Genomic DNA, 16057 nt, shown 5'->3' on the forward strand with positions numbered 1-16057 from the left:
AGCCAGACCGACACAGCACTGAATGAAGGCCACATTCTTGTCTCATGCTTAGCTCACTGTAAGAGGGATCACATCCCATAACATGCCAGTTGGACACTGAAACCCCCACCCTGTCAGCATGACAAACAATTTCCATGGAGTTAGCAGCAAAAAGGTCAACACTGAGGGAAAAGTGCCCTGTGCCCTCAATGCAGAGCTTGACATCTCTCCCTCTGCCCGTCCTCAGAAGATGGAGTTAGTCCCAGCACATAAAAACTGTTTCAACAACTCAGGGCTTTCATTCTCTGTCGCACAGATCAGCTGCTGACACAGTGCTGGGGAGGAGCTGTCATGCCCAAGAGACCATCCACATCATACCCCCTCCATTTCAGCAACAATTAACTGTTACTATATGCAGCAGGCACTGGGCTACGACACAGGTCATTACACTTTTCTTGTTCATCAGCCTTCGTTCTTCACGTAGCCACCCTCTCAGAGCGGGTGCCTCAGCAGTCAGAAGCCTGCCAGGTTTGCAGCTTCCTAACCCCTTCTCAGAATATCCCACCTGCACATGTAACCTGCTAGGAGAGACACGTTGCTCCTCCGGGGAGAGATGTTTCCTCTCCATGGAGAGAAGATCAGTGGTATTTCTCCAAGGAGAGATTGTACCAGTCCTGCTCAGGGAGGAGGGGTTATTTCTCCATGAAAAGGAGCGTTGCACTTCTGCAGAGATGAAGTATCCATTATCCCTCTGCAGAGGCTGTGACTCTGTAGCCACCTCCTCTCCTAGTCCTGGCTCTTTTTACTTGAACTGTAACACCTCTTCCTTTTAGATGCAAGTTCCCCATTTTCACCTGCAGTAAGTGAGGGACAGTGACAATGCTTGGTTGGCTGGAGCAAAGACCCAGCATTTTTGCTCATGGTTAACATTAAGCAATACAAAAGCATTTAACTGTTCTTTGAAAAAAAAGCAAATTTGTCTGTTTTTCCACCTGACAGTCTGCCACAGGGCCCTTTCCTGCTCCTTTCTCCATTTTCCCCATTTCCAAATCCCCACAGCATCTCCAGCTCCAGGATCCCCCCTCCCTCCTACAAACATCTGTCTCCAGCCCTTCCCCTGCCCACTTCCATCCCACACCACTGCCTTAGACATGAGCACAGGCCACATCTTTGCGCAAAACTCTACAGAGAAGAGAGCAGATGCTTTGGTGAAGATAAAGTCACTACATCAGGGGTAACTACCCAAGAAAAAGCTCCCTCCTCATGACACATATCATAATCCTTTTAGACTTTGGGGTTCTTGTACAGCCATAAGCCCAGCCCTGGACTTATGCCAGCTAAACAGACAAGCGCAGACAAAGAAAATCACCTACCTAAGTTCTCACAACTCATCCACGATGAAGTCACGAATAGAAGATAAACAGACTGTTAAAAAAAACCCCGTTCCACAGCTCTGCAGGCGTGCGTGTGTGTGGCAGAGCCTTCAGCGTACTAACAGGCTTTAACGGTTCTGACCAGCCCCACCTGGGGCCCCCACCCACACTCTTGCCCATTTAAGCTCCAGCCTGGGCCTTCACTTCCAGTCTGAGTCTAAGATCAAGAGCTATGATCAAGCTCTGTTACACCTCTGCCTGGTCATAGACTGACTTCCCAGCTTGATTTAGTTCCTTTCTTTGCACTATGGACTTGTGATGGTGATTACTAGGATGTGTCTGCTACTTCAATGGCACCTGTTCTCAGCTCATCCTTTGAGGAATTCTGTAAAGATCCAGTTGAAACCCTTGGGAGACCTCTCAGTGTCTTCCTGGGATTTCAGTTCAAGCAGCATTTCCATGCCAAACTCTGAACTTGCCTTTACATCCTGTTTACTTTGAGCCCAATTAAAGGACTTGCCATTTATAGGTGGACTGGGGTCTGCCTGGGAAATTCTATTTCTCCTACTGCCTCAGTGTGGAGCAAATCAGCTAGTGGCATGCTGGCTGATAGTCCTGAGACGAGAAGAAGATGTTCTGTCCTGAACATCTGATGGCATCTTGCTCTGAAGGGTATTTCCTGCATAACCCTGTCATCATTTATAAGTTTTAGGGTTCACATTGTTTTGCTGAGTGGCAGGTACTCGCACCTTTCTTGGGCAATTAAAGTCTACACGGATCCGATGTCTTATTTACTGTAGTAGTTTCCTATGATCCGTGTTCACAGCTACAGAGAGGCCTGAGATGACCCCACTGATGTGTAGTCCCAAGTAGGAAGCAGCTACATGAAGCTGTTGCTGGAGACACTTCATACAGCTCTTTGTTCACTCTGGTGTTTTCCGACAGAAATGGAAAAGCTGACAAAACTTTCCTCTTGACAGTAGCTTTAAACTCACTAAAGGCTGTAATTAGAATTAGCATTTTCCCCGAAGTCCCCTGGCAGTTTAAGGCAGTTCTCCTGGGCAGGAGCCATTAGCTGGACTAGTAGTCAACAGGCCCACAGCCAGCAGGTCAGAGGAGTCTGGAGTTCGATCCTCAAGTGTTCAGATGTTTGTCTGCTCTCTCACCACCCCAAACCGCTCAGAGGGAGTCTGTGTGCTGAGGCACAGAGGTTGAGGGATGTGTGTATATAAGGCACTCGGGGCCTCAGACGGTGTGGGTCACAGATCAAGGGTACCGACGGTGTCCCCTGGATGGATGTAGGCAAATAAAGTGAAGCACTCACAGATACACAGCAGGTCCCAGCTTCAGTTGAGTTCCTCCTAGCACAATTACCCTCAAAGAAAATTAGTCTGGCACACTACCGTTGACAAGCTGCCAGGCTTGCGGTGTCGCCAGCAGTTTAACCGAGTGTGTGGGCATTTATTGCCTGTGGGAAAGGTGAGGTGAAATGAATCTGTGGTTGAAACAATCTACGTTTTACCACGTCTGCAAATCCATCTTCTTGTGCACATTTCCATAGCTTGGCATGTACTTGTTCTATAAAACTGAATTGCAGGTTGATAAAGGTCCTTTGTCACTATGCTTAGTGATGCTGGAGATAATCATGGTGATCACAAGGTGGTGAACCTAACTAGTCCCTCTTCCTCCTAGTTATACCAATACGCTGCATTCCCCTCCACCTCTAAAATCAAAGGTACCATAAAAATCAGCAGGTCAGACTGCTCAAAGGGCAAATCTTTTCCTCCCAGTAAGCCTTGCATGTGTAACCTGTTCCCCAGGTTCTTCTGTCTCCTGATAAAAGCAACTACTCTGCACAGAGCTTGCTGTCTCTTTGAAAATGAAGAGACAATGCTCACGAGGACAAAACCAGTGGTTTCCCTGCCGGTGGGTCAGCAGTAATGATGTTTGAAGTCTTGAACACAGGAATTTTTTTTATGATGCTCAAGAGTTTTCTCTTCCTGACCTTTATATCCCTGCCAGTGCTAGAAGGCGAATGTCCCCAAGGCCCAGATCCTCTGTGGAGGTGGACTGCTGTAACAGCGGAGTCAGCTGGACATGACCAGAGTTCAGAGGCTGTGAAGAGTGCAGGAGGAATATGCACATCAGCTGATCTTCCCTGATCTTCTGATGTGAGGGGAATGTCACAAGGGTCTAATGATTTGGTTTAAGCTCATCAACTGGTCTCACTATACGTGATTGCCACTGGGTCTGGACATCCTGTTGCTTCAAAGACTGAGATATTGTAGGCAGAAAGGGATATCACGAGCAGATGAAAAATCATGCACACAACAGTGATGTGAGGGGAATGTCACAAGGGTGTAATGATTTGGTTTAAGCTCATCAACTGGTCTCACTATACGTGATTGCCACTGGGTCTGGACATCCTGTTTTCAAAGACTGAGATATTGTAGGAAGAAAGGGATATCACGAGCAGATGAAAAATCATGTAGGAAAAGGAAAACCATGGGAGAGGAGGAGAAGAAATGATTCACAAACAGACTGTGGGAAATGCAGGTTGCATGATATCCTGACCCCGCTGGAGTCACTCTGCCATTCACAGCATGAAAGCAGTTGGGTGAAGAGCACAAAATCTCCTCGAGTTACTGTAGAGAAGGGTGCACAGCTGACGCCTCTCATCCTTGCTTATACAACCCTAAAAACTGTCCTTTGTCATAGTCACTGCAGCTGATCTGCCAGAGCACTCTTTGCAAGTGCTGACTGTATTTTTAGCTGGTCGTGACTCAGTAGAGAGAAATGAGGAAAGGCAGTCCCATGGGAGTTCCCAGCTCTCCCCACACCACCATAGATCACCACAGCTGCAAGAGTCCGAGAGAAAAGAAGCCAAGCAGGCATTTCCTCCGCTCAGATGTATCCTGCCACCAGGGGACGTGTCTGTAATTTAACAAACATCTTAATAACAACAACAATTGGGTAAAAAGGCCACTAAGCAGACATGGGTCATGGCTGTGTCTTAGTGTACCAAAAGAGGCAAATTATTCAGCCTGTCCTAGATTTTGGGCTTTCCCTGGCCAATCTGTGTGGGTTTTTTATGATTTAGATCATAAATCCATGCAGTCCTGTTTTCTGGAGCAGTTGAAATCAGAGGAAGGTAAGCGCTTCCTCTGCCTCTCCGTAACATGCCAGTGTTTCTCCATAAAGAGTATGTCCAAAATAACAGGGCAAAAAAAATTGGCGCATCCTCAACAAAGTTTTCTGGCTAGACAATTCTCTCACTTCAAGCTCAGGAAGCACCTAATTGTGGCTAATTAGCCTGAGATTCATGTATGTTTAGCAGTAGGAGCTGGCCAGGCTATGAAGTAGACCTTCGAGAGTTAATCTCTGGCCATGTTGTTTCTGGTAAGTGTATAAAAAAGGAACACTAACATGCTCAGGAGGTGAATAAAAGCTTTCATAGAACAAGGTTAATCTGCTGACCCAAGGCTCTATGAGCACAGCTCAGCACCAAAGCCCCTCAGAGTCTTGATCTCCCCGGTTCAGTGCTGTATCACAACAGTCTGCTGTTGGCGTGCAGGACTGGGAGCATTTGTTTATTCTCCGAGGTGAGACAGACATTTTTCAGCAGAAGGGTAAGAGAAAGCCAAGACCCTGTCTCTGTCTAAGGGAATTTGTAAGGATTCAAAAGCATCTTCATTCAAGACTTAATTCAGTGTAGTACCAGGTATGTTTGTTAACAGCTCTCTGGCTGCTGCTCCAGTCACCAGCGAAGATAATTAGGAGCCGTAGAAGTCATACTCCATTTCCTCTCACTGTAGAGATAATTTGATTTAATAGGGGACACAGCTTCTAAATTAGGATTTATGACCGCCATTGAAAACAGATAGTGAAGTTTTTATCAGAGAGAAAATAGCAGATGTACCCCCGATGTCCTTGTTCAAAGACAGAGACCTGTCAGAGAATGACCAGGGTCTGTGTTTTCAAGGACATTTGGGCTAGTGTTGGTGGCCAAGGAAAAATAAAAGGTTCTCATATAACCAGCGTGATCCAGGCAGACAATCAAGGAGCCACTAAATGGGCTAATTAGGGCTCTTTAACTGGCCACGGCACAAGTCCAAGCTATTATCCTTCAGCCATTCCAGCAGAGTTACAACATCACACCGTCCATACGAGATGAGACTGTCCCGTACTGGTATCAGCCTGTGCGGAAAGTGCTGCTTTCCACTGTCATTAGCTTGGCCATGGTAAGAAAGTAAAAAAGTAAAGTTGTGGCCGTCCAGCAGTGAGAAGGCAACTAACTTCTCAATATCTCATACCTGTGGGACAAGTCTTCAAATGGAAGGAAACAGTGCTAACCCTACAAGAACTTTTCTCCTTTTCTCCACAGATACACAAGACGGAAATGGGACTCACCTCTCCAGTGTGAGTGCAGACCTGAGATACATCTGTCAAACCATTCAGAACAGGACTGAAGTCTTAATTCACCTCTGCTTCTAGTTTAGACTGATAATATTGTGTTGAGAGAGTGTATTTCACTTCGAAGACAAACACTTGGCTCCAGAACTGGAGATGGTTTCCATCTGTCCAGCTCAAGATAATTGAAGAAGCAAAACCATTTAGGCAGCAGCCTGAACCCTCCATGTCAAAGGTCAGTTTTTAGCATTGGTGATGTGCTCTTCAGCTTGGTGTGTTGGCTCATGTCAAGATCTGTGCTCTGGAAAAATGTCTGAGATTTGTGCCGAAAGACTCGGATTCTCAAACTGGACAAACCGCCCTTTCTTTCACCAGGATCCGTGGAGTTATATATCGCTAAAGGGTTTGCCAAGGTTTTTAAAGAGCAGTATCTTGTCTCCGCTTTAAGCTGAATCAATGGACCGATGAATGCACTTTGCTGGGAATTCTCCCTATTCTTCCTCTCTTAAAACTTCTCAGATCAGGACAATCCTATCTGCAGCATCCTGGCTCAGTTTTGACAGCACCAACCTGTTTCACAAAGTGATGTTCTATGCACTTCTTGTTGCCATCCCATTCCCTCCAACATGATAATTTCTCATTGCAGCTAAATCATCTCACCTTGAGGTTTCTTCAGAACCGTCTCTCACCTCAGGCATAGCAAACATTTTGAAGAAGAACCCACCTGGTGAGATAAAATCTGAACCAAGATCTCTACAGCCTTACAGCCAACCACTCTATAATAAACACAAGGACCTCACCTGTTTCAGTTTCGTTCCCACCATGGAAGCACTGCTGTCAAGCACAAATACAACATTCTTTGGCAATGGAGGAAGATCCGTGGGGGCGAAGTAGTGCACGAAATATCCATTGAGAATCTGTGGAAGAGCAAGGAAGTTAGGAATTGAAGGTAGAACGTGATGCAATGTTCCACACACATCATTGTGGGGTATTTGGTTGGGCACTCCCGATCCTGCTTTCGGTGTCTGTGTCTAATTCGGGGATATGAGTGCTCCTTTGTATCCCTCTTAATCCGGGTCCCCTGTTTATCCAGATTGGAGGAGCCTACTGGAGCTCTCCACATCTTCTATCGTGGACACTGGGGGTTCCTTCCAAACGCAGTGGGGATATAACATATGTACTGAGGGATCAGAACCACAAATGCATTTGAGGAACTGCTGTTGTGTGCATATATATACAGCCAGTATATCAAGATACAAAAAAGAAACTCAGTGAAGTAGGTGCCTTTGGCTTTTAAGTTCATCTTGTGGCTGCCAACTGACTGGTTATATATTTGATAGATCTTACAACATGGAAAAGTAACCTCCACTTGGAAATTATTTTCTAGGACATTTGGAGCATGAAAGACAAGAAAGCCATCTCAGGTATAGTTAATAAAATAGAAAAGATGAATCGTGTGTACGATACCTGAACATCCCCAACACTCAGCTCCCTGTTGACATCATATCGAATTATGAAGTCTCCCAAAATGCCATTTCTGGCGATCCTGGTTTGCTCGACAACACTGGGATTGAAAGTCACTTTAGCTAAGGTTTTGGTATGTCCCACTACAGTAGAAGGAGGAGGAGAAACATCACCTGTTGAGATAAAGACCTGGTATTGCAAGTTTTCCCCATTGTCTTACAGATGTCTAAGCACAGCACACAGTATTAGCACAAAGTCAAGTCAACGAGCGTAGTTCCACACTGAGATTAAAGATTCAGCTCACCAGTGATCAAGTAAGAAATTAATGAACGCCTCTAATTCTAAACTGACACGTTGCAATGCTATCAGGAATATAAAATGTTTGGGCAAATGCCTGTGCTCGCTCCTGTTTGGCGACCGCTGAACTCAAAGCCCAGATGTTCTCTGGGACTGGGAATTGCTTTCTGTAAATAGTGAACACACAACCTCAAATGGGTACGTGATATTCATTCCAGCCAACTCTCAACATCTAGAATTCAGAGCCTATACCTGAGATCCTGTCAGTCACCATGCGTGTGATTCATTTGACCTGCTCAAACATTTCCTCCAGGATTAGGTGAATCATACGGCAAACTTCTCCCTATTGGTTATATAGTTCTTGAAGGGGTTTGTTCAGCTGTGCCGTAGACGTGTGAGGTGGGATTGATCTCACTAACTGATCGCTTGATCTGGCAAGTGTCTATGTCTAATGTCTCCACCTGAAGGAGTCAGCTCAGCCGCCTTTATGTTTAGCAAAGAGTTGTCTGTGTAGTCACTGCAGTTCCAGTCTTACTGATTGAGGCAAAAGCCAACACTTGCTAGTGCAGTCATGTAATCGACACCCCTGAGATGTAGCTCACCCTAAACTCCAAGAGCCCTTCCTGAGTCAGTGGAGAGATGTGCCTTTCAGAGGGCATCTCAGACAAAGACAATAATTTAGGTCTGAGTCACCCTGAAGGAACCTCTGCTTGTCTTGTTAGGTGTGTTCATTTTCTAAAGGTGAGGGATACGACCTTCTTGTCTCTCTGTGTGGCCAAAATCCCCCTGTACTCTCTTTTGGTGTGCCAGTTGTTTCTTCCCTCTGGACTCCCTACATGAGACTGACCAAAGGTTAGATTTGGCCTTGAACTTCTGCAGATTTTGAGGGCTTTCCCCCTTATCCTAACTAGCTATTGAAAACACCAAAATAGATTATCAACTGATGTCTCTCAGGAGCTTCAACCCTTGGAGTGATTATTCCAAGGCTCCTCTGAGGCACTGAAGTCCTATTATATCTGCTCAAGTGCTGATTAAAATTGGTGAGAATGAGCTAATTAATTATGTTGGTGGAGGCAGCAGTGTCTCAAATCTTTGCCAAAGATGGTCCCAGAAATCTGTGGTATGGCAGGGAAAAGAAAAGACCACAGAATCATTTAGGTTGCAAAAGACCTTTAAGATTGTCAGCTCCAACTGTTCACTCAGCACTGCCAAGTCCACCACTAAACAATGTCTCCTAGCACCGCATCTACATCTTTTAAATACCTCCAGGGATGGTGACTCACCAGTTCCTTGGGCAGCCTGTGCCAGGGCTTGACAACCCTTTCAGGGAATAAATTTTTCCTAATATCCAACCTAAACCTCCCCTGGCACAACTTGAGGCCTTTCTGTCTTGCCCTGTCGCTTGTTACTTGAGAGAGAAGACCAACAAATGCCTGAAACTCAGTTCCAGTTTAGGTGTTAACAATGCAAGTACCTACATCTAGAAAATGCCTACGCTTAGTGCAGCTCAGGTCAAGAGTGTCAGGGGAGATGAGGGTGTGGTACCTCTGGCCAGACACAGACATTTGCTTTAGGACAATTTTAATTATGCGCTATACCCATTAACTATAGTGATCAGAGCGACAAGGTGAGGGCAGTCTTGGGAAGCTCCTCTCCAGAGGTTCCTGTCTATGTAAGGAGAAGTGGCACTTCTCCAACTATGTAAAGTGCTTTGAACAGCATTAGAAGAATGCAATGTGGCATCTCCATGCGACATCGAACACAATCCACCTCCCATCCAGATCCCACGGTGATTTACGCGATCAGACACTTACCATCGTGTCCATTTAACAGGTAGGAAAACAGAGGCGTGGAGTGGTGACCTAACTCACCTGACTTCCCCCAGGTCAAAGCCCACAGAAATGCTGGGACTAGTGTTCTTGTGGGTTTCTGAAATGATTAGCCAAAGCTGTGATGTTCACTCTAAAGTGCTCTGTGCAATCTAGACTCCTCTAGGCAAAGGGATGACGGTAGGAGTCAGAAATCAATAGCGCTCTAGGATGTTACTTCCATATCGAATTGGCTTTACTTTATAGCTGGCCCCTGAATCCATTTGAATAGACGAGGCACAAGACTATTCTGTTGGGGCAGGGAAGAGTTTCCCCACAGGCCAAATTTCTACACAAATAAATTCTAGAGGACCTGGGGTGTGAATCAAACTCATTGGCAAAATCTTGACCCAAGAAGTTTGAGTTATAGAAGTTACTCAGTTTCAGCAAAGTCAAGAATTGACGCTGCATCGGGGCTTCTCTGACTTGGCCAGTTCTGATCCATCCACCCTGACAGAAACAGAAAGGGAGATCCCACCCAAGGCACTGAAATCACCTCAGGACACTAGTGTCAGATCTTAAAGTGGTTTTATAAAATGATTACCCAGAGCTTAGACTTTTATTCTAAAATCCGTGTACAGTTCAGATTTCCCCTCGCAAAGAAAAGTCATAAATAAATAGATCTGTAAGATTTTACCTCCACCTTGATTTGGTTTTACTTTTATAGCTGCCCTCTGACCCGATGAGTCACATCACATCAGGGTCAGTGAAAGTCAGTCACACTGGAAGCAGAAGCTCTCTCCTTACATCTACTGCACAAACACATCTGTGGCTGCGGCCTTTGGACTTCCCTTCGGTGTTTCTCTGCCTTAAGGACGCTGATGGGTGAGCACAACATGGTGTGTGCCACAACAGTGTGAATTCCAGTCCTAGATGGACTCTGAATCAGCTGAGTTACATGGCCACTCCTTGCCTCAGTTTCCCCACCTGTTAAATGGGCATAATGTCATCTATCCAGTTTTGTAAAGCACTGTGGGATCTAGATCATGTGGATCACATTGCATTCCTCCACTACACCTCGGAACATTCTTTGGAGGTGAGGAATGTCATCCTCTGTAACACAGACAGTGCCTTAGGAACCCATGGAGAGGAGGTTTCCAAGGCTCCTTCACACAGCCATTGTCAGAAGAGCTGGGGGAGTTCTCCCATCTTCTTCATAGCCAATCATCTCCCATCTTCAGGATGGAAATTGAAAAAATAAAAGGGAAAATTATAGGAAAAGTCAAAAATAACGATTTTTTTCGTCCTGATCAGGTCTGGAAGGCAGGTTACCTAACCCCTCCCACGTTCCCAGACCCAGTCCCTTCCTGCTTGGTTTTATGACATCGGTCTGGAAACACTCCAGACCTCCAGTATCAGAAACTCAGTACCTGACCTTGCCAGTCCTTTCCAGAGCTTCACTTCTCCACCGTTAGACATTTTCAATGTCTGGTTTACACTTTCTTTGTGTATAATAAACCCACGACTTCTTGTTCTTTCTGTTACTGACACGGTGAGCACAGAATTCTCTTCCTCCTTGCAGCAGCCTTTTCTATATTTGAATACCGTCACTACGTCTTTCCCCAGGTTTCCTTTTTAGGCAGCACTTGATGTCTGGATCATAATTACTCTTCCCTGTTTATTGGCCCTGCTCCTTTCAAACAAGTGACTGAGGGAGGAAAATCTGTGAGGTATTGCAGAGCGCAGAGCATGGATGAGCTCCAGAGACTTCAGCCGGTCTGTGCTCACACCGAGGTAGCTACAAGGGCCTTTAGATAAACTTTCCACCAAATTCAGCTGAAGAAGTAAACAGAGCAGGAAAAGGCATTTTTCATGTGAAACTGTAGTCTTCACAGGATGAACAGTTAAACCTAAATTATTCTGGAGTCTGGCAGAATCAGTATTAGAGCTTGAATACTAAGTTCATCCTCCACTGACGTGGAAACTTTTAGAGAAGGCGATAAGAAATAAAAACCTTTCTGAGATCTGTGCATTTGAAGAGAAATGGTCATTCTCAAGCAGCCTAATGTCTCCCCGCCCCAGTCCATGACTAGTTCTCACATTGCTGCGCTGGAGGAGGAGGTTGAGGAGATTCAGCCCCGAGGATGCTGGGTAGGACACCGTTCAGAAAACGGCTCCATTCTGAGGCCACCAGAGACAACCAGGATCATTGACCCCAACGCCTCCTGTTTTGGGTTTGCACGTGCCAGAGACAACAGCTGCACATGCCAAAAGATCACTTTCCCAAACTCACATGTCTAGCACCTTCCTCTGGGAAAAACACAGCTCCCAGGCGGAGTGGTGCGTGCAGGAGTCACTCACGAAGAAAACAACCTGTCATCACACTGTCTCCGCTCCATACTCAGAGAGGGTGTACGCAGGACTTTCTAAGAGCTTCTCTCTATAGCAAAGCACAGCCTGACTTTCAGAAATCCCTGGAAATTTGTGGAACCAAGTCCGGTCTTCACATCTTGGGCTGCTACAGCCAAAACCAGGCAGCACTGGACTCTCTACCGCTTCTGCTGCGATTTCTGCGCTGTTTCACCAATGGCAAAAAGAAGTGTCCTTCATTCCTCCTCACCGAGGGGCGTCTGTCTATAGGTCTTTAAGTTTTCTCTCTTCTGTTCATCACAGGCTCTATGGATACTAGAACTCTGGCTGCAGTCAAAAGAGCAAATCCTCAATGATGGTTAAACAGCAAAATCGTTTTTTCCACTCCGGCTCCTGCCTGGTACATTGATTTACTCTACAGATGGCACGTAGGAAGCACCGCAGATGTAAGAGGATTGGCCCGTGAAATAAAGACAGGTCAGCCATTCCCCCACTTTCGGCCATATAAAATATCGTTATTGTTTTCTTCATTAGTTCTGCATTTAACAGCGTTTGTTGCCACAACAGGTTGACGTTTCAGTTATAAACATCAGTCACTGCTGGTGCTCATCATCTGGAGCTGTTGATGGCTCCAGAAAAAAAAAAATGGATTTGATTTTCAGCCTAATGTTACCATCCTACACTGGATCTTCAGGACCAGTACTCAGAAAAATGATATAATTTCTTATCCAGGTCACCCAGAGTCAAAAATATCTAAATGACTTGTGAAGTTACATCCCATCCTCAAAAATTGTTTCAGGCTGGTGGCACTTTGAACATACTACTCGGAATGCCATTTAACTGATCACTTAAAGTCACAACACATTTTTGACCCAATGCTCTCAATACTTATTAAAATCTCATATTTTATCGATAACCATGAGATACTACAGACATCTCTGCAGACCTAGGAAACTGAGGAAGAGTTTTCACGACATACTCAACCTTGAACCAATTAGGCACTACCATTTTCCAGTGTGCAGGCTTCTGCTCCTTATTGGGTCATTTTCTGAAGTCCTGACCTCTCATTGGGGGCACACAATACGGCAGATGGTCTGGCATCCTTTGCTGGCCACTTATTTCCTAGATTGCTACCAAGCTTTCCAGTCAAATACTGAAGAGTTTTAAGCCACAGGAGGGCAAGAAAAAAACAGACACTGTCTTTTTCTTGGTTTGCTCCCAGTTTGCAGACAAGCTACGAGGGAGCCACTCTGATCTGGCACACAATTTGCCTGTCTTTCACTTAAAACCCCTTAGCCTTCCCTGGGGGTCCCTCTTGGAGTGAAGATCCCGTTCATCCTTGGGTGTTGTATGCGCAAGAAGGCTTTGCAAGGAGGATCTAACATCCGGGATGTTTTGCTTTCTGGATGACAGCTGACTAGAGTACAGCAGATTTCCAAGCGAAATGCTCCTTGCCTTGGCCTTGACCTCCCTAGGAGTTTTCTTGTGGTTTCCACTCGTATTTAGGAAGGCAGGAAGTTCCTGTTTTCTGCTCTGAGTGTGATTGATCTTGTTGGCCAGAAGAGATCACAAGCAATAGATCCTTTCGATCCAAATCAAGCTGTCCTTCTCTGCCACCTATACTAGACCCTTCTGAGACCCTCTGCCAATTCTTTTTTTTTTTTTTTTTTTTGGTCTGGCTGCTGCTAAGTCCTTATGACCTCATCTCGCTCTGAGAAGCTCAGCAAACCTACTGAATTCTTTAACCCTAAGCACTCATCTGAGTGGCACTCCCATGAGTACCAACAAAGACTTCATGTGGCAGAGGCACAACGCGCTCCTGACTGCCCATGATGGACCACAAAAGTGTGTTGGGCATTTTAACGACTTCCATAGCAGTGGTTTCATCACAGCAAACAGATTTCATCAACTGCCTAGGGCGATTCCAGATAGAAAGGGTCTGTAATTGAATTCTGAGCAAGGATCTAGCACAGGGAATCTGAGTTTCAGTTGTTTCATCCATCCTGCAACGGGACACCTATTTATATATATTTTACTGGCTAGGGAGGATTATGGAGTCCTAGAGCTTGAGCCCATTTTTCTGTGAGTTGTTTGGAATCTGAAGCACAGTGCTGAGAACGATCAGTGTCACAGACTGACGTTTGGACAGCGAGTTCTGAGAATTTTCCCTGTATGTCATTTCCACACGGGAATTTCCACCCTGCACTAGACCAACAGCATGTCTGCTCTGCTCGGTCTGTCTCTAACCTTGATCAGTGCCAGATGTTTTGCAGGAACCCATATGCCACCATGCACTGTGATACTCCCTGACAGGTGAAAAAGGCTTCCTGTCTATCCTGATGAGGAGCAGAGAACATTTATCATTTATATTACATTAACATTTATATTACACAGTGCATGGAAGTGCAGCAGAGAGACTCATCAACTGTACGAGGCTTGACCTGAAGCTACTCCAAGTCACTGAGAGCCTTGATGTCACTGTGATTTGGATGAAATGGGTTGAACTCCATGTTCACATCATTATGTCACTGAGTAACTGAGGACCAAGTCCCACAAGACTCTACATCCTGCTTCCAGGTCAGACTTTTTTTGGCGAGGGTTTTTTTGTCAACACGTAGCAGTCACAGTACCGTGTTCCTTGCTGTTAGTTTACACTAGAAAAATTACCTTTATGCTATCTGAGCAGTGAGCGAGGACGGTTGGGGACAAGAGTAGATACTCAGAGTGCACTCAGTGCTTTGGCAAAACATGGATTTTCCTCTCGGAATTTCCCATGTTCTAAAATGCAGGATTTCCTATCTGCCTTGGCATGGATGGATGGAAAAAGCAAGTCACTTAAAATAAACAGTTCCCTGGAGACATGGAGCCAGAGAAGAGCCTGCTCAAATGTTGAGCACAGGGCCTGAAGGCCCAGTTCAAAGCTCCTAAAGACAATAGAAAAAAAAAATCCTATTGAATTGAGTGGGATCAGCCTTATATTCATTAAGCTTCAAAGTTCTCACATGCTTATGCACCAATACCACACAGATACGGTCATCTACAGAAAATAGACCAAAGGCCTTTATGCCAAGACTGAATTCCCACCACTGAACCTCAGAGTTCATAGTCCTCAGTCCCTTTCACAGAATGCTTTGGGTTGGAATGGACCTTAAAAATCATCTAGTTTCAACCCCCTGCCGTGGGCAGGAACACCTTCCACCAGGTCAGGTGGCTCAAAGCCCCGTCGAAGCTGGCCTTTGCCGTTGTAGCCATTATACCCGTTCTCATGAACTGCCAACGAAACAGAGAGCTCTGAAGAGGAATTGCTGGTGGCCTGAAATGCTTAGAGACTTGCTCGTCTCTCCACCTCTGGGGTAGAATGTACCTATCATACAGCAAGAGCAGAAAGAGCTAAGAAAGTGAAAACCTTCTAAATAAAGTCCCACTGGAATTTGCCAGAGTCATTTATGCCTGATGAACCGCTAGTGTTCATTTTTCTTGCTGTCTCCATGAGGTGTGTCCTCTGGTTTCTAATACAGTCTTGCTCCTAGACAACGCTGCTTTAATACGACGTTGGGGTTTTGTTAATGTCTCATTTGAAGCAGAGGAAAAGTGAATGAAACACCACTCTGCACAATTATCCAAGGTTGCCTTGAATCCCAACACTGCCAGGCCCGTTCTTGAGAAGTGATTAAAGATCAACGAGTAACAGAACCATAACCATGAGTCATAAAATCTCGCCTTACCTTCAACTTTCCCACTGCCTTTATGCTTGCTGTTTCGGAGAGGAGGCACTTCCAGTGAAATTATGCCTGAGTTCTCCAGGATGTTCACCTCCACTCGTAACCTCCCCACCAGCTGCTGGGGCCGGATGCTGACTGTATACTCGTATTTTCCCAGTCGCCTTTGCAAAAGCTCTTCATAATGCAGTAGGAACCTTGCCTGCATCTTGCGAGGAATGAAGACAGAAGCTTTGAATGTCTCATAGCCATTCTCCCTGGAAGGAAAATCCAAAGACATCTTCACACCCCATACACACCACAGACCACCTCCCCCAGTGAATGACGAATCTGGATTTTGTTGGTCCAATAACAGCATTTCCTATCATTGAATATGTGAAACCATCAAGAAAGAAAACATCTGAATGCTTCACAAAGCATTGAGCACATAGGAGGTTTCCACTGGAGGAAAGGTCTTCAAAGACGAGATGACTTCTTAGGGAGAGAAGTATGACAGACAGGTATAACATGGAGCAGGGGCAGAGGAAAGGCTGTCTCTGGGTTTCTCACACAGAGGATTCGTGAGACCCGTATTTAATTCTTGACTTTGCCACTGCCACTCATCGCAGTACCTTAAATAAAATATAAATGAATTCCT

The 16057-nt window shown here is 45.5% G+C and overlaps 1 protein-coding gene across 1 annotated transcript in view; it reads right to left on the minus strand.

Moving 5' to 3' along the window:
* ITIH5 (inter-alpha-trypsin inhibitor heavy chain family, member 5) overlaps positions 1-15677 on the minus strand; it is a gene marked incomplete at its 5' end in the record, with an annotated part of 35086 nt that extends 19409 nt beyond the window's left edge. Inside the window, 3 exons of the mRNA XM_010139743.1 lie at positions 6563-6679; positions 7230-7399; positions 15427-15677. Coding sequence (XP_010138045.1) covers positions 6563-6679; positions 7230-7399; positions 15427-15677 — 538 coding nt within the window. The remainder of the gene's footprint in view (positions 1-6562; positions 6680-7229; positions 7400-15426) is intronic.
* Positions 15678-16057: the final 380 nt, after the last annotated feature.

The sequence above is a fragment of the Buceros rhinoceros genome, unplaced genomic scaffold (genome assembly GCF_000710305.1).
Source record: "Buceros rhinoceros silvestris isolate BGI_N320 unplaced genomic scaffold, ASM71030v1 scaffold11907, whole genome shotgun sequence".
NCBI classification, from domain to species: Eukaryota; Metazoa; Chordata; class Aves; order Bucerotiformes; family Bucerotidae; genus Buceros; species Buceros rhinoceros.